Source organism: Takifugu flavidus, chromosome 12 (assembly GCF_003711565.1).
Source record: "Takifugu flavidus isolate HTHZ2018 chromosome 12, ASM371156v2, whole genome shotgun sequence".
NCBI classification, from domain to species: domain Eukaryota; kingdom Metazoa; phylum Chordata; class Actinopteri; order Tetraodontiformes; family Tetraodontidae; genus Takifugu; species Takifugu flavidus.
The window spans coordinates 7,655,464-7,673,925 of record NC_079531.1 but is presented as its reverse complement, the minus strand read 5'-3'; the positions used below and the strand labels follow the sequence as shown (position 1 = coordinate 7,673,925).

The following is an 18,462-nucleotide window of genomic DNA, read 5'->3' as shown; positions in this document are numbered from 1 at the left end:
GAAAAAAGTCAGAAGCCAAAACTAAACCTTCACCTGACAACAAATCTGCCCGAATGAAGCGCTCCTACTCCCTGCAAATGTGAGAAAAGAGGAGTCCAACATGCTGGAGCAAGTCCGGTCCACGGAGGCTGCACTGTCCAGCCCAGAGGAGCTCGCCATCAACACCTCAGCGCTGCACGTGGAGCTCAGGTACACTCCTGAGATCATCACCAATTCACTTTCATCTGTTTTTGATATTGGAGCTGATTAATGGACGACCAATAAGCATTATGGTATATTTATTTCACCTTGGAGAAATGACCAATTTTGTTTCATTAAGCTAGAACATAAAAAGATTTGCTGCAAAATAATCATCGTAATTGTGGATTACTAAAGATAATTTGACGAACAGACAAAAAATTAGAATTTAAAAAATCAAAAGAGAAATGGAGGATTCATTTATACATAAATTTATAATTTCAGCAAAATTAGACAAAAACATAAACTGCAGGTGTAAACAAAAATGCTGTAATTTTTTTGAGAAATAATTGTACATAAAACACGGGCTGCAGTATTTAGTCAATTTGACCACATAAAAGTGCTTTTTAATGTGTTGAAACACCGTCAGCCCAGTCAAAGCGCAGAAATGGGTTTATAGGCCAAAGACTTAAACCAGATTTTTTCAGGATCAAAACTGTGGACAGCTGTAACCATCTTAAAGCCTAAAAATTGCTTTTTTATGATTCAAGTTCAACCAGGAGGAGAAAAAAAATCCCATTTAAAAAATACTCATCATAAAACTGTCAACTAAACTGTAGTAAAACTATTACGCCCCCTGCTGGTACAACATCAAAATAAAGATAAAAAATTTAAACGTTACCAAGTTTCTTTAAAAATTTAATAAATATAATACAGCCAGTCTTATTCCTAAACACCTAAAAGAAAACTTTTTTAATTGTTGAAACTAACAACTTTTCGGTTTAAACAAACAAAGAAGACGAGTCAATCATGCTGCACTGATGTGCTGCTGGGTTCAGGTCTGTAACGACATCCGTAAAGCCTTCATGTCCCTCAGCAACTCCAGGTTTCTCTTGCTTTTCTCCCCTGGTTTGCCTCCAACCGCTCCAGCAGAGCGCCCCCTAGTGGGCATTGAAGAATTCACCCTGGAACAGGCTTCCTTTCTGAGCTTCTTCATCTAGAAAGTAGCCACAGAATTAAGCTTTCATTGAGTGTGTGTGTGTGTGTAAACTGAGCTGCATATTTTTAAAAATCCCACCTGTGTGACGTGTGTGTACAGTTTGCTGATTTGCTCTCCCTTGTGTTCCATCTTAACCAGCAGCCTCTCCTGCTCCCTCTGAACTCCTCTCCTCTCCTCTTCCGAAACGCTGGCCTCCTGCTGTCTCATCAACTCGTCCTGCTCCCTGCGGACGCAGACAAACTGTAACGCGGCGCAGAGCAGCACCTCCCATCAAACGTCTGCTGCGGCCGCACTCACAGGCTCATGAGCCGCATCTCCTCCTGTAGCGCTCGCAGCAGCTCTGACAGTTCCTCCTCACCGGCGGCTGATGGGGAGGAGGGAGAGGGGGCGTCCGAACGCTTGTGGCTTCCCGTTTCCTGGTTCTTCGCTTCGGTGGAGAGCACGCGGCGGTTGCAGAGGTGGGGCTGGTGTCTCTTCAGGAGGGACAACACCGACTGGACGTTCGCTCGCACCGAGTGGCTACAGCCTGCAGACTGGGAAGAAAGAGGAAGATTCCGATTCCGGTCCTTTATTGTCCCACACGGGGAAAATTACAGTGCAACAACAGCAGAGCACGCAGAGAAAAATAAGATAAATAGAGTATCAAATAAATTTACACGCACTGCTGATAGATAGAAACAGTGCTGTGTAAATTATCCAGAGCTGAACCTTTGTTTCACTTTTCATTTATAAGTTTTGGGTAATTTTTATGTGGCTGCCTATTACCGTTCCTGCCACAAACGGAACGTCTCTGAGGCTCAGCCTGTAGTGCGGCTCGGTGCGGGACGAGCGCTCAGGTAAATGTTTCTAGAAAGAGGAAAGCAACATATTTGGTAAATTCTACAAGTCACGCTAACGACTGTAGCTGTCTGGTGGGTTTTTTTGCATATAAATTTAAGGGATAGGAGTTTTTACCACTGGATGGGGCTTCTCTTTGGATCGTCTCCTGGCCAGGTGGGGGGACACGGACTGCAGCAGTATCCTGTTGGCCTCTAAGTCTGACTGCAGCTGTCACATCACACAAAATGGCTACAATTAGTCTGAAGAATTTATGAGCAGCAAGAAAACTCATCTAACTCCTTTAAAAGAAATAGCATTGGCTTAATGAGGCAAAGTCACCTGACTTGTCTTATCCTGAACCAGCTTCCTCTGGTGCTCCTCCTCCTGCAGCTTCATCTCCAGCTGCCGAATCTTCATCTGCCAGATTCAGACACAGACACCAAATCAATAATCTGACTGTAACAATACTAATTGTGACAACTGGATTCAAGAGCATTTCAATGAATGCCACTTAAAATCAAGTTTTAAAATGAGCTGTTAGCATGCTATTCTTCCTAACACTATATGCAGGATTTCCTGTACGAGGAGGATAAGGACCAGGCCAATAATAACCCATTTAATTCTGAAGGTCCATGCGTCAAAGATTGTAACTGATAACTGGTCAGATTAGGGACAATCCCTCATGAATGCATTAATGCACGGACTCTCCACTCAGACTTCATCTACAGGCAATCTTAGAGAACTCCTCTACCTCGTTGTAGCTCTGCGTGCGCGTCAGCCGATGATAATCCTGCTCCAGCCTCTTCACCTTCTCTGACTGAGCGGGCTCAGGCACCACTTTAGACTGTCCATCAGCTGCCTTGGTTGTCTCCTTAGAGCCCTAATGGAAAACAATTAACACTGCTTGATACAATTCTCTTACACAAAATTACATGAAAAAAAACCTTTTGATTATAGTGCTTTGTCTTTATTTAAGAGTTCTTTTTTAACATGCACATATTCTTCTCTGAACACCAACACAAGTGCATTTTCTTGACAAGTGAAAACTCAATCCGATTCTTTTACACATCCATTCATATGTTTGCCTAAATGTTGAGGAACATTCGCATCTTTTGTTTTGATTGTACAGAAAAGTGTCAGCATGCAGCAGCACAGGCACTAGCATTAACCTGACTGGCCAGGAGCCTCCTCATGACGTCCAGCTGCCGCTCCAGCTTCGCACAGCGAGACTCTGCAGCCGCCAGGTTGGTGATCAACACTGTGGATGAGGATGCACCATATCAAGACTCAATGCTAACAATGATTCCAGCACAGAGCCTATTACTCGCACATGCACCTTGATTGCAGTTGGGCCAACCACTTGTCTCTTGTTCCATGTCTGTTGGATCATTCAGGGGTGTCTGTGTGACTTTGTCACTCTGCAGGTGTGCGTGTGATACGTCTCTCCTTATGCTATGCAAATTAAGCTCTGCCTGCCATTTTTCCCGCTCCAGTTTCCTGATTTTCTCCTGGAGGTTCCTCAGTGCAGACAGGATCGCTGCAGATGCACAAGGAGTGCACGTGAGAGATCATGCACAATAATGGGACGTGTAACGTGATACAATATCAGCTTTTTGGCGGTGGGTGAAATTAGAGACAGGAATGTAGTGTAGCGTCAGGTTGCATATGTAACCACGGTGACCTGCAACACCTGACTGGAAATGGTGCAAACGCACAAAAGTCGAAGTTACCTTCACTGCTGGTTTCTGGGATTGCCTTGCTCGGTGACGATGAGCGACAGGGGTGGTGTGTGCGCGTCTCGGGTGTATGATGCACCAATGTGTGGATTAAGGGACGATGAACAGGATACTCTTTGTATGATGAATGGCTGTCAGGTACTGTTGCTCTGGCTGCAGCTGGACAGTGCCCCTGCAGAAATAAGAAATGAGTTACGGTACATCAATAATTACTCACCAGTGTTGGATAAGTTTTAAAGCACATTATCAGATCAAAAGGTAAACTGCATATGAACGGATCTGTTCGTGCTCAAACCTTATTTTTTAAGTTATAGCAGCTGCTGTTAACATTTCACAAAGTCGTGTGAACTGCGGATGTTACAAACAAACGAGGTGTTGCATAATTTTAAAATATATTAAGCGAAGAATGCTAAATTAAGTTTTTACCCTTTCCCGCTTAGCGTCAGCAGTGTGTGTTTTTGACAGGGTCTCCATTAAAATGTAGCCAATCCAGACTGTCTCGCTCGTGCAAAATAACCAGGAAGTTAAAGGCAGTTAACGTGCTCAAATTAAGGAAATCAAATGCCTATTTGACCCGAACTATAAAGTATAAATAACAATTTTGCTCGCGAAGCACCTTTTAGGAGTTGGTGCTCATGGGGTTGTGAAAGGGAACATATCGCTGAAGGAACAGTTTCTGTGCGATTGATACGAGTACCGGTGTTGCCCGTGAGCCAGTCTCCGCATCCATGAACAGAAACAATGTATGACCGGCGTACCCTTGTATTCAAAACGAACACTCTTTGTTACTTTGCGGAAATGTAGTTTTATACATTAGAGTTTATTTGGAGAATGACCTGTTAAAAACTACATTAACTACCATGCATCCGAAGGGGGTGGGAAAAGGGCTGCAAGACTTGCCGGGATTTTAGCAAGAAGTTGCCAAGTTGTAGGTGGGTTAATACAAACTGGTTATTCACGTAGCTAAAAAATAAGGACACAATAAACGGTATATATTTAGCATTTTACAAATTATTTGCAAGTTAGTCTCAAACAGGAGTTTAACACTGTGTTTTCGGTCACGCTGATATGCGCAATAATAAGCTAAGGGCCCGCTATATTTTTCTATTCAGTCACATGTTGCTGTTACCTACTACCTCTGTATAAAATGATAATTACTGCTAATTCATGTTCCATAAAATTGTCACGCTCTCTTAAAATAATGGTGTAAATCCTCTACAGGTTAGACTTTAAATGACGACCTGTGAAGTGTAAACAACTTTTACTTTCCCTTCGTCACCATGTCCTCGGAGAACACGCTGTGAGTTGTTTTTTTTTAAGGATTTGGATGTTTCCTGATTATTCTTTATCAATAAAAAATAGAGTGATCATTCACTGAATAATAATATATTTACATCCAACTGATACTAATATATCAAGCACCTGATGTAAGAGTTACATTATATCTTTGACTATTTTAGGGATGATGAGGATACTTTCAAGATCCTCATTTCTACAGACATCCACCTTGGTTACTTGGAGAAAGACGCCATCCGCGGCAATGACTCATACAACACACTAAATGAGATCCTGAACTGTGCCAAGATCAATCAAGTACATGCCATGTAATTCACATTTAAATGAGAATCAAGGAAATAGTTCACATCTCAATGCCACATTTTCCTTTTTCTTTTCCAGGTCGATTTCATCTTGCTGGGCGGCGATTTGTTTCACGACAACAAACCGACACGACGGTGCCTCCACAGCTGCATCACCATGCTCAGGAAATACTGCATGGGAGACTCACCCATTCATTTCAACATTCTGAGTGATCAGACTGTCAACTTTAACACCACCAAGTCAGTTCTGCTCGCTTTTCTTAGTCAAATCTATAAATGTCACATTTGTGAACATATTCAATTTACTGTTTTGCAGGTTCCCCTGGGTTAATTATCAGGACGAGAACCTGAATATATCGATTCCAGTGTTCAGCATACATGGTAACCATGATGACCCAACTGGGGTGAGTTTTCTCTATGAGAAAAAGATGCTTGTTGCACGACCAGAGATGTAAACAAGCATGCATCCGTTTTCTGCCAGGCTGAAGGTTTATGTGCTTTGGATCTGCTGAGTGCTTCTGGACTTGTGAATCACTTCGGTCACTCCCATTCAGTGGAGAGGATCGAGATTAGTCCCATCCTCCTGCAGAAAGGCAGCACCAAGCTAGCTTTGTATGGGCTGGGTGAGTGTGTGTTGACTTTAGTTTGCGCAGTTTTAGAATAAATGCAGAATTAGAAGGAATTATGTCTTTTTTAAACTATAAAATGTGTGTGTTTAGGCTCCATCCCCGATGAGCGCTTGTACAGGATGTTTGTCAACAACCAAGTAACGATGCTTCGCCCCAAAGAAGACCAAGATGAATGGTTTAACCTCTTCGCCATCCATCAGAACCGGTGCGTGTTTCCATTTGAATGTTTCCAGGAATACCACAATATTATAAATACATAGAATGGAGAGGCTCTTTGTTCGTCTACTTGTAGTGAAACCATAATATTGTTTATAAAATGATCTATTTTAGTTTGATTAATATTTTCTGCATTTCCTGACAGAACAGTTGAATTATAATTAAAACTATATTATTAACTCTACATCCTGTTACAATGTTATGAACTCTGTTTTTCCAGAAGTAAACATGGACCAACTAACTACATCCCTGAGCAGTTCCTGGATGATTTCCTGGACTTGGTGGTGTGGGGTCATGAACACGAGTGTCTGATCACACCGACCAGAAACGAGCAGCAGCTCTTTTATGTGACCCAGCCTGGCAGTTCTGTAGCCACCTCCCTGTCTCCCGGTGAAGCCACCAAGAAGTACGTAGCGACACGGTCTGAGTATCTCTTAGCACTCTGAGGGTGTTTGTAGCTAAATTGTTTGTACTTTCAGGCACATCGGGCTGCTGAGGGTCAAAGGTCGTAGGATGAATCTTGAAAAAATCCCCCTAAAGACCGTGCGACAGTTCTTCATACAGGACGTGGTGCTGGCTGACTACGAAGACGCCTTCATGCCAGAAACACCGCAGGTCATGAAGAAAGTGGAGAACTTGTGTTATGCAAAGGTTAGGTTTCAGTGTCAGAAACACTCAGCAAGTATCTTCTCTGCTCTTTGTCCACCTCAAATGCTCTTCCTCTCATTCTGTAGGTCGCCGAGATGTTAGAAGACGCAGAGAGAGAACGACTCGGGTGTCCGCTCACCCCAGAGAAGCCTATCATCCGCCTGAGGGTGAGCTGGTCATGTTTGCCTCCTCAATCAAAATGTTGAATTAACAAGCGCACGTAAGCGTAGCTTTTGGTTTTCTACAGGTGGACTACAGCGGCGGCTTCGAGACATTCAACACATCTCGCTTCAGCCAGAAATTTGTGGACCAAGTGGCAAACCCCAAAGACATCATTCACTTCCTGAGGAGGCGCGAGAAGAAGGAAGACATCAATGGTCGGCTCAAATGTGCCACTGTGGATGAGCAGCTGGCCTGGAGTACTGATGCAAAAATCACATTCTGGTCTTTCAGATGAGGTACACGTGGATTACAATAAAGTGATGAAAAGCGCTGCGGTGGAGGGGCTGAGGGTGGAGGACCTGGTTAAACAGTACTTTGAGGCAGCCGAGAAGGTACAGCAGGCACCCCGCCTTCGCCGTCAAGCACGTGTTGCGCGTCTTTTACATTTTTATCCGTGTCCCTGCAGACGGTGCAGCTGTCTCTTCTGACCGAGCAGGGCATGGGGAAGGCCCTCCGGGAGTTCGTAGACAAAGATGAGAAGGATGCGATTGAGGAGCTGATCACTTACCAGTTGGAGAAAACGCAGCGCCACCTCCAGGCCAGAGGGGTGATCACGGAGCAGGATATAGATGCAGAGGTATCCTACTGGACAGGAGTTCACACAGGAGGCTAATGTAGACTGATTTTATATTATGAATTGTGTTGCTTTCAGATCCAGAAATTCAGAGACTCTAAAAAGAATACAACAGAAGAAGAGAAGGAAATTAAGGAAGTAAGCAATTAGTTTCAATATTATACACCTATTTGTGGTGAATTTAACTAGTCTGCTAAGTGGCAGAGATGTTTACATTATCACAGCTGTGCCAATGAGAACAATTGTATGTCCCGTCTCTCACTCAGGCGATGGCCAGAGCCAGACTTCACCGACTGGAACGTGGGGAAACCTCTGGAGGCCTGGACGGTCCCGCGTTTGAAGACATTGCTATGGACTCTGATGAAGACACGGTGCCAGTTCCTTCCCCAGCACGAGGCAGAGGGCGGGGCCGAGGTGGTCGGGGAAGGGGTAGAGGTCAGTTTGCAGCAGCAAAGTATGCGAAATTACTGAATAAAAAAGAGCTGTGACTGTTCCAGTCAGGACATTTGGTAATTGTTTGACCACAGCGTTTGATGCATGTGCCCATGGGTGTAATTAAAATTATTCAAATCTGATTTGAAATTAATTGTAACAGTTTTATGCAGCAATTTTTATTAATCCGTGCTGTTGAGGAAACCACCAATTTCTAATTTGCAGTTCTGTCAAATTCCAGCAGAGGGCGGTAAAACAGCTCAATTGTATTCATGTTATACCTTTTCTCTGTGTAAAGTTGGCAGTGTCGGTGTTTCTCATATCAGTTGTTTTAGTTATACTTCACACAGCAAATCAGCTGAGTTTACACGCATTGACCACTGCAGGTGCAGCTGCATCTGACCCAAAACCAGCCAGTCGGGGCCGGTCCCAGAAAGCCTCCGCGCCGAGCCAAAGCACAAGTATCCTCCAAGGTGCGGTGAGATGGTGCTAAATTCCTTTTTTCACATACTTGCAGATGAAATAGAAACAAAACCGAACATGGCATAAGAGTTGTCACATGATTATTGTGATGGTCTTAAATAAACACCTTTCACTATGTCATTTGTATATTTTGGTCTAACTATCTTCAGTCTTTTACTTTTGGACTTATCAAATCTTCGTGTCCTTTAGCATTTCAGGCTACGACAAAAAAATCCTCTCGAAAGGGAGTAACAGCTTCTTATGCAGAGGACAGTGTGAGTCACTTAGACACACGTGGACAGCAAATATGGACAGTCCTCCTTCTTTTTAGTAATAAGGATTCTCTCTCCATCTCCAGGTGACCATCGATGACTCTGATGATGACATTCCTGTCATGAAAGCTTCCCGTCCACCTACAAAGTATGTTTGTGTCCACCTACAGCGTCGCCAAGCTCAACAGGAGTCAAAATAGGAATACTCGGGCTCATATATGTTCAGAGAGCATCATCCTGATAACAGTTCTCTCGTGTTTCTCGCAGATCATCAACAATATCATCATCCTTCAGCAAATACAGCTCTCAGAGCCAGAGTCAGTCCAAAGGCATCGCATTCGATGACAGTGATGAAGACGACGATGGGGTATAAGAAAATGCAAGTAACTCCGGTTAATACGTTAACTTCTCTCACTGAAACACAGCCTTTGCCCCTCTGATACAGCACAATCCATTCAAAGGCCCCAGCCGGAGATAGCGCGAGAACGGTGAAAGAACGGAAGATGTTGGTTATGGAACCCATGAATGCCTCACAGAGATAAAATGATATGATGCTGATGCAAATGTTGGTAATAATGACTGCATCGGGGACGGGAAGGAGTGATTTTTTTTTTATATTTCTCTGATGTTCAGAAAGGAATAAATAAAGGATTTGGTTGTTTTTTTTATGGATCTCCTTCTATTTGGAGCTTGGTTCCTACTCTGCCATTAAGGTTTTTGTCAGTCACTGGTTAAACTGGTTTAGCCGTTTTAGCAGATGTCAGTTGTGCAAACAGAACTTGTTTTCTGTATGTGCCGTTTAGTTTTTACATTTACTGAGAAGCACATTGAATGTAGAATCAAGAGGAATAAACCTGCTTTAGTTCTTTAAATAACAGGCATTAAAGCCTCAGCTTAATGAGGTTCTTATATTAATAATTCAACCCACAGTTCACAGTTTGGTGTCCAAAAAACCCTTTAAAGTATATTTCAACTAAAAATTAAGCATTAATGAAAAAAGAATGGATAATCAAAATATATTTATGAGATCTCTGATGTTACACCGGAACTCAACTGTTCCAGGAAGCAGCAGAGAAAGGTGTTATTTCCCCTTTATTCTTGACGTTGAAGCTCTACATGTCACTACAAATTTAGCAAAAGGACATTCCGGCTGAGCCTCCCAGCTGTGGGCCAGAGAGGGTGTGGCAGCCGGAGGGCTACAACACTTGAACTGCAACAGATCCAGTATCGGCAAAGGCGCTAACTGGCAAGGAAATGAGACAAATGAAAGAAGGCTGTCTTTGTATTTACAAAATATGTTACAAAACACCATATTTACAATCAAACGTTAGCAGTCACTGTTACGTTCAAACCCTAAACAAAGCTTAAAAGTAATAACTCCAATTATGATCTATAATATCCTGTGATGTCAACTATTGTTAAATTCTACTGTAATTCATAACAGATGCGTTTTACTGTTGATCGTCATTTTGAACATACAAGAAAAAACTGTCTTCAAATATCATGAAAGCGTGCAAAGTTACATGTTTACCCCATCTTTAAATTTCAGGAAATGGCATCATTTATTACATCAGCACTCCGAACGTGCATTGAAAACATTCAAACTAATCAGTGCGTGGACTCAAAAAACCACCACATTTCACATAAAGTGCGGAAGTAGATTACCTTGTGCTCCTCAAATAGAATGGCATCCTTTTTTACAGTGTTTTGGACAGCTAACCTGAGGTTTGTGGGCTAATTATCACCTTTATCAGCAAAATGGAATCTCTTATTTTACAAATTAACCCAAAGGCTGCACGACCACCAGCAGACGACGCAGCATTGAAACAAACTGGCCAGGGACAAAAGGAGCTAATAATGAGCCAGGCTGACACTTTACATAAATGTCCCCAAGAAATGGCACCTGAGTGAACCACACCTGTGTGTGTGTGTGTGTGTGTATGTGGGGGGGGGGCAGGCAATCACTTCTGCGTTTGACTGTGTCTAGTGTTCATCTTCATCTGTGCAGAAACCAAAACGTCTGAAGGGTCATTTTTAACCCAAATGTGTTCCGGTTCCTTGTTTAGTTCCATCTCGGAGAGGCTGCTTGTCTCAGGCGGGAAGCTCATGGATTTTTCTGGAGAGGCAGCACCAAAACGTATTTTAGAATACGATCATAGTCACTGACTTGCGCCTGTTTTTTGCGAAAGTGTTTCTGTACCTCCATGACGGTATGAATCCAGTTGAGCATTTCTTCCACGCTGCAGTAGACGCCCGGTCGTCTCTCTCTGGCGCAGCCGACCCCCCAGCTCACCACTCCAACCAGATGCCACTGAGAAGATTTAAAGTGCACCAAAGGGCCCCCACTATCCCCCTACAAAAGAACGACCGGTTTTAATCGCGACTAGGTTTTATTATGTGATTTTACCAAGAAGATCTTTGGCACCTGGCAGGCGTCCACTCCCCCCTGGAGGAAACCAGCACAGATCATCCGTGGCGTGATGAAGTGGCCATACATGGCGGGGCTGGAACATTTAGCCTGGTCCACCAGAGGGACCGAGGCTTTCTGGAGTGAAGGAGAAACCTTACCTGGTGACAGAGAGGCAGCGTTTCAGTTACAGCGGTGATGTGTGTGTGTGTTTTTGTGTGTAAGATCGGGAAGATTCCTCACCATTTTCCTCCAGGTAACCCCAACCAGTCACAACCATGCTGGATCCGGCAGGAAGCCCGAAGGCTTTAGGGGACATGCACACCGGCCTGTGACTCGCTGAAGCACAGGGACAGCTGATTTATAGAAAGATTCTTTTCTTGTGGGGATTCCCTTAAAGAACGTGTTGTTCTGTAATTACACCCCTAGCGGGCAGATGCAATGAACGCCCTTTATGTGTTCTAATGGGTGTTGAGATCTCTTACCCCCCACTGTAATGGGACTGCTGAGTCTCATCAGTGCGATGTCATAGTCGTTTCGCTCTGGGTCATATTCTCCATTTAATATGATCCTGTCCACATAGGAGCCCCCCAGTGTGCCCATGTAGGTCCGGCCCGATACCACTCTCCAACGAGACAGCTCCTTCTTGCTGCTGCAGGGGCAAGAGGAGGAGAGAAAAGCGGATCTGTGAGCAAGAACGATGGACTGGAATTCACTGGAAGCTCTGTGTGGATCTACTCTGACCCGGCGAAGCAGTGTGCAGCCGTGATGACCCAGCGCGGCGACACCAATGAGCCTCCACACACGTGCTGCCCCCCCTGCTGCAGGCTGACCTGCCAGGGCCAGTCCTCGATGGCGGCATCTGTGCCCCCCACGATGCGGTCTTGAGAGCCCACCTGCCCACAGTCTGCCACACAGAAACAACTTCTTAAAATCGCATTTCTTCTGGATCCAACAGATCTGAAGGAGTACAGTGAACCCCCGGGACTAATGTAACTCACCAGAACAGGACAGGGACACGACTGACCCGGAACTGCACTGGCTTCTGTTGGAAAAAAGACTTCAAGTATCACACCCGTAAGATCACACCTGTAAAATCAATGTGATTGTAGAAGTGTGAGGGGCAGCAGACAGTCGCATCCATGTTAGCCTGAACATAAATAAAGGCATTTAAGGCAACAGTGTGTCTTCGCACATAAACTGTGTATATCTGTGGCCTTTCTATTCTACGAGGAGTTGTGTCAGTCTTCCTTACCGGTCTATGGTGGCCTGGTGTATTGGTGTGGAGGTCAACTCATTCCTGATGGCTGTGAATGGCCCCATCTTCAGGGACTGTATCAAATCCCCCACCGGGACTGTGGAGCTTCTGGGTTTACTGCGGACGGACAAAAAAATGATTTGAAACTGGTTCTGAGACTGATCTTTTCTGAGTTCTCAGTCGGGACGTGAACTGACTACGTGTATCCCAGCTTTTTGCACGCCGCCTCCGTGTGCTGCTGCTTCCAACCATCGCTGCAGACACTCCTCCAGCCAGAGCCGGGACTGTAGACCTGCAGGACATGGCGCGCCGACATGAGGCGCACTGGAGGGGGCAAAAAGAGGAGTCATTTTTCTTTTGGACGCCCGCTTTTGTGCCTGTGCTGACAAAGAGAGCTCAGTCTTTACCTGGAAAGGTTGTGTTGACCGTCAAGCTCGTCAAGCATGTGATTTCATCCTCTCCTTCCGCGCAGTCGTCCTTCCCGTCGCAGGCCTGCTCCAACGGTATGAACCTCACCGAACGCTTGCAGAAGAAATACTTGCTGTCGATCAGCTGCTTGACTGTGGTGGACAGAGAGGGGGCAATACACTTTTGAGCCACATCAGGAAATGGTGACACCTATGAGGAGGAACGGCGACTCACTGAAGAAGGCCGCGGTAGCGAGGATGGCCAGTAACACCACCACTGTGAAGATGGTGAGCACCACTCGTTTTCTCTTGGCTGACTTTTCTTTCTCGGTCTTCGGAGCCCTCATTGGCCTTCTGTGGCGGCCCGGTTTTGGAACCACTAGCACAAAGGGGGCACAGCAGCATTAGCGTATGACTTAATTAGTTAATGACTGATATAAGACCAATGGTTAGATTACCTGGCCGCCTGGGGTTTAATGGTTTTGTGCTGTCCTCAGGTAGGTTGATGACCGTCTGTGGGGAAAAAAATCTAGATAAGATTGGTGGAGGCATCTAAATACAAGTGTATCTGAGGTGTCCCAAAGCATTCAATTTTTCCCTTGAGTCCAGCACACTGTTTGACCAAAACCATGTGGAGGGTTTCAAAGAAAATAACAAGCTGTAATCTCTCCAATAACATGTTTATTTCTTTTTTTAGGATTTTAGCTGTGCTGTTAGAGTTCCAGGACCAGTTCCCACCTGACCTTTGAGGAAGGGTTTAAAATATATAAAATATGACACCTGTTGCCTTTTCCTCCTACAGTGTCACACCACTGTTAACGGTTAATTGAGAGTCAGTCCAAAAACACGACTAAGCAGAATCGAGAATGCCTTCTTTCTGCTTTTGAGCACCAGAAAACCCCGCTCATTTGCATGTTGAACTCAGTGTCATCATTATTTCAACTTAAGGAAGTTTCTTCGAAAGAAGATTTTGAATTTGTGTCACAGTTTCATGACCGTGGTTATCACCCAAAGAGGTTCTCTTCATGTGTTTTTTACTTGTGCAAAGAATGGAATGCTTAGAACAAGTTCTAGAAACAGAATACACACAGTGCACAATTGCTTGGCATGTGTGAATCAATTGTACGTTTCATACCTGCGATTTAATGGATGGAACCAATGTCATTAAATGCTATAAAAAGTAAAATAAACTTGCACTATACATTTTTTTTTTTAAAAAAAGGCTAAATAAAAATGAGTCAAAAGAACGCTAGAAATAGAAAAAGAGGAAGTTGATTTCAATCATGTAGCTGAGTGGAAACACGCAGGAGGACGTTGTTTGCATCACTGGTCTCATGATTGGTATCGGCTGTTGACCTGAGTGGGAGGAGTAGTTCAAAACCTGCCACTTCACTTTAGCTGAGTGCTGTCGCCTCTCAGGTGAGTGTTTGTTTGAAGGTTATGACACCGCAGTGACCAATCAGGCTGGAGCGCATGGCCAGTTAATGCAGCTCTACTGGGAGCTGTTCCAGCTCCTGCAAATGAACCAATAAAGTAACTGGGTTTCTCTGACTCATAAAAGCCTTGACATGGCGACACCTTTGTTCTGTGGAGGTGTTCCACCTGCTAGCGCAGGAGTCGGATTATGTTCTCGTCAGCTGAAAGTCCCCATCAGATATGATATGTGAGACATACTGGTTTATCAAAGGCCCAGATCTAAACCCATGTTCCTTACAGACGTGTTTATGCGGTCTATAGATTCTCCACTGCACCACTGAAACTTCCATAACTGATAAATTTCTATGAAGATTAGTCAATGTTTTGAAAACTATATTTTAGGGAATCCATGAGTCATAACGACTGTTTGTAAAATATATGAACTTGAATTAAGCCTTCTGTTTCCTAGAATTAGTTTCTGCAGACAACCCATTGTTTGTGTAACACTTTTCGGCCTTGGGATCTGTGTGTGTGTGTGTGTGTGTGGTTGTGTGGAAGCTTTCATGTTGCAGATTGCTCAGCCTCTCCAAAAACCTGAAGTTTCTGACATCACGTAACACTTTCATGACTTATTGCCCATTTCGTTTTTGCTCATTGTGTTTCCTCTTACTGGTGAGGACCTCAGATAAGACTTCTTAAAATAAAGTTTATGACATGCCGGGAACAAAGAGCGTCCAGGTACACTGACTGTGCTCCAGTTTCAGAATACTCTCAACACACTCTGGGAACGTCTTTGAGTCCATCTCAGAAACTGGTTAAGCCTGACTAAAGTAAACACAGCTTACCTGCACGCCTTTGTTTCAAGGATATGACGCTCATATTTAAATGATCCTTCACTCCCATGCAAATCCCCTGGCCTGACCGCTGATTCCATTGATTTTCCCCCACTTGAACTCACCCACATATTGTTGGAGTTGTTTTCCCTGTTGAGGCCCAGACGCAGCTCATCCGACTTTGTCCTCTCCCCCCCGTGCCGGAGGTGGGACTCCCGCACAACACTGTCTGTGGTTCTGTCCGCCAAAACTCTTCCCTTCACCTTCCCAGTCTGTCCACCGGCTGAAAACTACAAAAACTGGTTTGATTCTCTCTCTCTCCCCCTGCACCGGCTGTGTAACCGAATCCGTCCTGAAGGGTGTCTGACCTGCCCCCTCTTCGAAAACCCCGGGCCTGTAATGAAGAGCTGCTGTGTGGCACTTGCCCTGGTCTCCTGAACGCTCACTCTTTTTTTTTTTTGAGCGACCAAGCCCTGCTGACAAAAAACAACAACCATTCCAGGCAGCTATGTTTTGAACCCTCCCCCCTCTCCTAATTTATTTGGTTTCTTTTTACCTGTGCACACTCCCTAGTTCTGTCCCTCCTCCTTCACATCCCTCCCACTTCAAACGTTTTTCAAAAGACATCCTCCCTCTCTCTCTCTCTCTCCCGCTCTCTCTTTCTCTCTCTTTTTTAGCCCCTATTTGTGTCCCTTCTGGTGCTTCTTTGCCTTACAAATCCAACCCAAACATACACCCACACCACCGTCCATCTGCTTAGATAAATAAATACTCTAATGTAGAAGTGAAGTGGAGTTTTCTGTGTTTTGTGTGTTCTTGTACTTGCTACATATGGGGTACGAAAATATACATTTTACCCAAAATGTGAGGGCACATTGGGGAAGTGAGGCCATTTTGGCTAGTCCTCACAAATTTAAAGGACTGACTGAGGGTAAAGACATTGAATTAATATTGAGGTTAGGTTAAGGTTAGGGTCAGGGTTAGGGGTTAGACGGGAGGGTTATGGGCAGGGTAATGTATCATATCTCTGTTTTTGAGCATGTGTTTGCGTCACTGAGTGAGCACTCGTGTGCAATAACTTGCCCCGAGGCTCAGGCTTGTCATTTTTTTTCCTTTACGCAGTGTTTTTACAGTCTAATTACAGTACAAGTCAGGCATTACCAGTTGGATTAATTGTTGTCTCACAGCACAACAAGCAACATGCAGCTGTTCTCTTAACCCCCCAGACGGTTTCAATGTGCTGCTAAATCTCTGCTTAATGCACCTACTAAGGAAAGTTGTGTGACTAGGGGTCAAGAGGGATGTCAGCGCCTCTTAAAATGAAGTGACTGCAATGGTTATGGGAGACTGAGCAACAAATATGGATGTAGTCAAAAGGAAAAGACAGGTTCAGGAGAAAGAATAATTGTTCAAACCATAAATAAAAAAGGTTACCTGGGTAGTTCTGCTTACCTCTGACCTTTCTGCACCTTTAAAACCGTGTAAGCGTCATATGTAGTCATGCAACAATATACCAATAAGTTGAAATAAGTATATTTCAGATGATTTATGAGGAACCAAGTTGGTAGACAGAAACAGAACAAAGATGCTTCAGTTTAATTTCCTGCTGCTTAGAATAAGAAAACAACAGGACTATCCAAGAACTCAATCAAAGCATCAAAGCAAATCAATGCCTTTCTTACTCAACAAAAACAGCAAATAAAATGTCCAAGGTTTGTTCTAATCTATTTAATGGCTGGAAGTAATGTCTTGTGTGGGTCATTCTGAGTATTTTACTGTAGATACATATGAACGATTTAAGTTTAATGACCCTTTTAAAAGTGCACCACACAAAGTCCACGGACCAATGACCGTTTTACCTTGGTTTGACACACAGTCAATGATTTTGCCTTGCTGGGATTCATAAAAATCGATTTAGTTAAATAGTTCATTTTAGTGTGAACAAATGAAGAATATAAAGTGTAATCTCTGCTCTACTCAACTAAACTCTCAGGACAGCCAATTATCCTCTTTTTTTATTTACTCTAACGTAAAATATTTCCTTTAGCCCGAGGTCAGCGTGCGGTTAAAATGTTTACCCTGGTTGAACAGTGTCAGACAAATGAGATAAAGCATCTTAAAAAGCCCATAAATGAAAATATTCTAGTTAAGCTCAGCAAAGACTGAGTGCCAGACCTCCATTAGCCTTAATTTCCTTACCAACGGTGGCACTGTTTCCTTCCAAACTCATGCGTTTGCTCATTCATGGATGGGTTTTAGTTCAGATTAGTTATGTATAAGTGGATAACTCAGAGGATTTAATCATCTTAGAAACAGTTCAGAGTCAAATTTATTGTATAAATTCATGCAAAAACATATCCTGTCATATATTTTAGATACTTGTTTAGCTACAAGATTCACTCAAATGAAGCTAAGAGACAAACTTAATCCTCCTTCCACTTTAAAAAGACTCAACACATCCAGTTTTACATTTGAATACACACAATCACTTTTAGGCAAAACCTTTATTTCAGAATGAAATATTATTGTTGAGCCATTAATTTTGTTTTTCTTTATACAGGACTTGAATCTGAATCTGATCCCAATTCTAACCTCAACCTTAAAAACCACGACTTCCTCAAACAAACTTGAAGACCAAGATGAGTTGTGAGGACCAAAATGTATCTCACACACACACACACACACACACACACACACACACACACACACACACACACGCATAGTGCCCGTCCTTACTTGTACAGAAGCTGTTGCTCTTCTTCACAACAGCCTCTGGAAGGTTGTGGAGTAGAAGGTCTGGCTTCTGCAGCCCTTGGAGAGCTTTTGGAGCTTCAGCAGGAAGGAGCCTTCAGACTTTGTTCACCTTTGTTCTCCACTTCCATGAAAAAATCCTCCCTCTTCCTGTCCCTTTATCTATCCCTCCCCTGCTCTCTCTGTCACGCAGGCAAACGCCACCCAAATTTATCAGCAAATCCATTACACAACATCTCCCCACCAGTAAAGCACCCAGATCCTCTGTTCACTGTGAACTGTGTGAAACTCGATCCAAAGTTAGAGAAGCACTACAGGGAAGTGCAGCTTCAAAAGTAGTGGTTAATAATTACCCCTTTATTCACATTTGGCCCAGGGCTTTGTTGTACATATAATATGCGCAGACATACAACGATTTCCCCGAATTTAAGCTGCTCAATTAAAAAAGCAATACCTAAAACGTGATCAATGTTTTCCAGGATATGACCAGAACGTATAAATGAAAACATAATGATCTATATCTACAAAAATAGAGCTGTTACTACACATTAATTCCAAAATCTGTTATATTTATGAGTCAGTTTAGCAGAAACTTGAGTATTGTG

At 43.6% G+C, this 18,462-nt stretch overlaps 3 protein-coding genes across 8 annotated transcripts; 1 reads left to right on the top strand and 2 right to left on the bottom strand.

Moving 5' to 3' along the window:
• Positions 1–433: 433 nt before the first annotated feature.
• On the bottom strand, positions 434–4,443 carry cep57 (centrosomal protein 57). Of its 3 annotated transcripts, none has more exons than XM_057049735.1 (11): positions 4,159–4,443; positions 3,727–3,904; positions 3,333–3,533; positions 3,166–3,254; positions 2,748–2,876; positions 2,336–2,413; positions 2,132–2,224; positions 1,943–2,023; positions 1,475–1,710; positions 1,256–1,400; positions 434–1,174 (listed from the first exon to the last, which is right to left on the bottom strand). In XM_057049735.1, exons 1-11 carry the CDS (start codon positions 4,204–4,206, stop codon positions 1,013–1,015), a joined length of 1,440 nt encoding a protein of 479 aa, XP_056905715.1. In that variant the 5' UTR covers positions 4,207–4,443; the 3' UTR covers positions 434–1,012. The 3 variants fall into 3 exon arrangements, 2 of the variants coding, with proteins under 2 accessions (XP_056905715.1, XP_056905716.1); XR_008953012.1 differs by having other exon boundaries at positions 912–1,174; positions 1,256–1,393; positions 1,536–1,710; XM_057049736.1 differs by lacking the exon at positions 1,943–2,023.
• Positions 4,444–4,572: 129 nt separating this feature from the next.
• mre11a (MRE11 homolog A, double strand break repair nuclease) lies at positions 4,573–9,449 on the top strand. 2 transcript variants are annotated; one of them, XM_057049732.1, is made up of 20 exons: positions 4,573–4,664; positions 4,954–5,032; positions 5,193–5,325; positions 5,410–5,570; positions 5,647–5,734; positions 5,812–5,953; positions 6,050–6,164; positions 6,396–6,581; positions 6,655–6,826; positions 6,910–6,990; positions 7,071–7,200; positions 7,277–7,377; positions 7,452–7,622; positions 7,698–7,757; positions 7,886–8,054; positions 8,438–8,524; positions 8,724–8,788; positions 8,872–8,933; positions 9,053–9,152; positions 9,231–9,449. In XM_057049732.1, exons 2-20 carry the CDS (start codon positions 5,013–5,015, stop codon positions 9,261–9,263), a joined length of 2,076 nt encoding a protein of 691 aa, XP_056905712.1. In that variant the 5' UTR covers positions 4,573–4,664; positions 4,954–5,012; the 3' UTR covers positions 9,264–9,449. The 2 variants fall into 2 exon arrangements, with proteins under 2 accessions (XP_056905712.1, XP_056905713.1); XM_057049733.1 differs by having other exon boundaries at positions 4,643–4,720.
• A 600-nt stretch (positions 9,450–10,049) lies between these two features.
• tmprss4a (transmembrane serine protease 4a) lies at positions 10,050–18,122 on the bottom strand. 3 transcript variants are annotated; one of them, XM_057049739.1, is made up of 13 exons: positions 17,843–18,122; positions 13,316–13,370; positions 13,093–13,236; positions 12,858–13,010; positions 12,648–12,774; positions 12,448–12,567; positions 12,194–12,237; positions 11,937–12,099; positions 11,678–11,844; positions 11,436–11,531; positions 11,211–11,353; positions 10,986–11,138; positions 10,050–10,901 (listed from the first exon to the last, which is right to left on the bottom strand). In XM_057049739.1, exons 3-13 carry the CDS (start codon positions 13,202–13,204, stop codon positions 10,890–10,892), a joined length of 1,290 nt encoding a protein of 429 aa, XP_056905719.1. In that variant the 5' UTR covers positions 13,205–13,236; positions 13,316–13,370; positions 17,843–18,122; the 3' UTR covers positions 10,050–10,889. The 3 variants fall into 3 exon arrangements, with proteins under 3 accessions (XP_056905719.1, XP_056905717.1, XP_056905720.1); XM_057049737.1 differs by lacking the exon at positions 17,843–18,122 and adding an exon at positions 15,232–15,608; XM_057049740.1 differs by lacking the exon at positions 17,843–18,122 and adding an exon at positions 15,236–15,608.
• Between the last annotated feature and the right edge of the window lie 340 nt (positions 18,123–18,462).

What these genes read in the sequence shown, in the direction of transcription:
- tmprss4a (XM_057049737.1), bottom strand. An exon ending in CACCAGGCCACCATAGACCG is followed by an intron (nt 12,238 to 12,447) that starts GTAAGGAAGACT and finishes TTTTTCCAACAG; the next exon opens with AAGCCAGTGCAGTTCCGGGT. An exon ending in GGGGAGTGGACGCCTGCCAG is followed by an intron (nt 11,139 to 11,210) that starts GTGCCAAAGATC and finishes GTTCTTTTGTAG; the next exon opens with GGGGATAGTGGGGGCCCTTT.
- mre11a (XM_057049732.1), top strand. Translation starts at nt 5,013, where the DNA reads ATGTCCTCGGAGAACACGCT. An exon ending in ACCATGATGACCCAACTGGG is followed by an intron (nt 5,735 to 5,811) that starts GTGAGTTTTCTC and finishes GTTTTCTGCCAG; the next exon opens with GCTGAAGGTTTATGTGCTTT. An exon ending in GAAGAAGGAAGACATCAATG is followed by an intron (nt 7,201 to 7,276) that starts GTCGGCTCAAAT and finishes CTGGTCTTTCAG; the next exon opens with ATGAGGTACACGTGGATTAC.
- cep57 (XM_057049735.1), bottom strand. Translation starts at nt 4,206, where the DNA reads ATGGAGACCCTGTCAAAAACACACACTGCTGACGCTAAGCGGGAAAGG. An exon ending in CTGACGCTAAGCGGGAAAGG is followed by an intron (nt 3,905 to 4,158) that starts GTAAAAACTTAA and finishes TTATTTCTGCAG; the next exon opens with GGGCACTGTCCAGCTGCAGC. An exon ending in TTCAGGATAAGACAAGTCAG is followed by an intron (nt 2,225 to 2,335) that starts GTGACTTTGCCT and finishes GTGATGTGACAG; the next exon opens with CTGCAGTCAGACTTAGAGGC.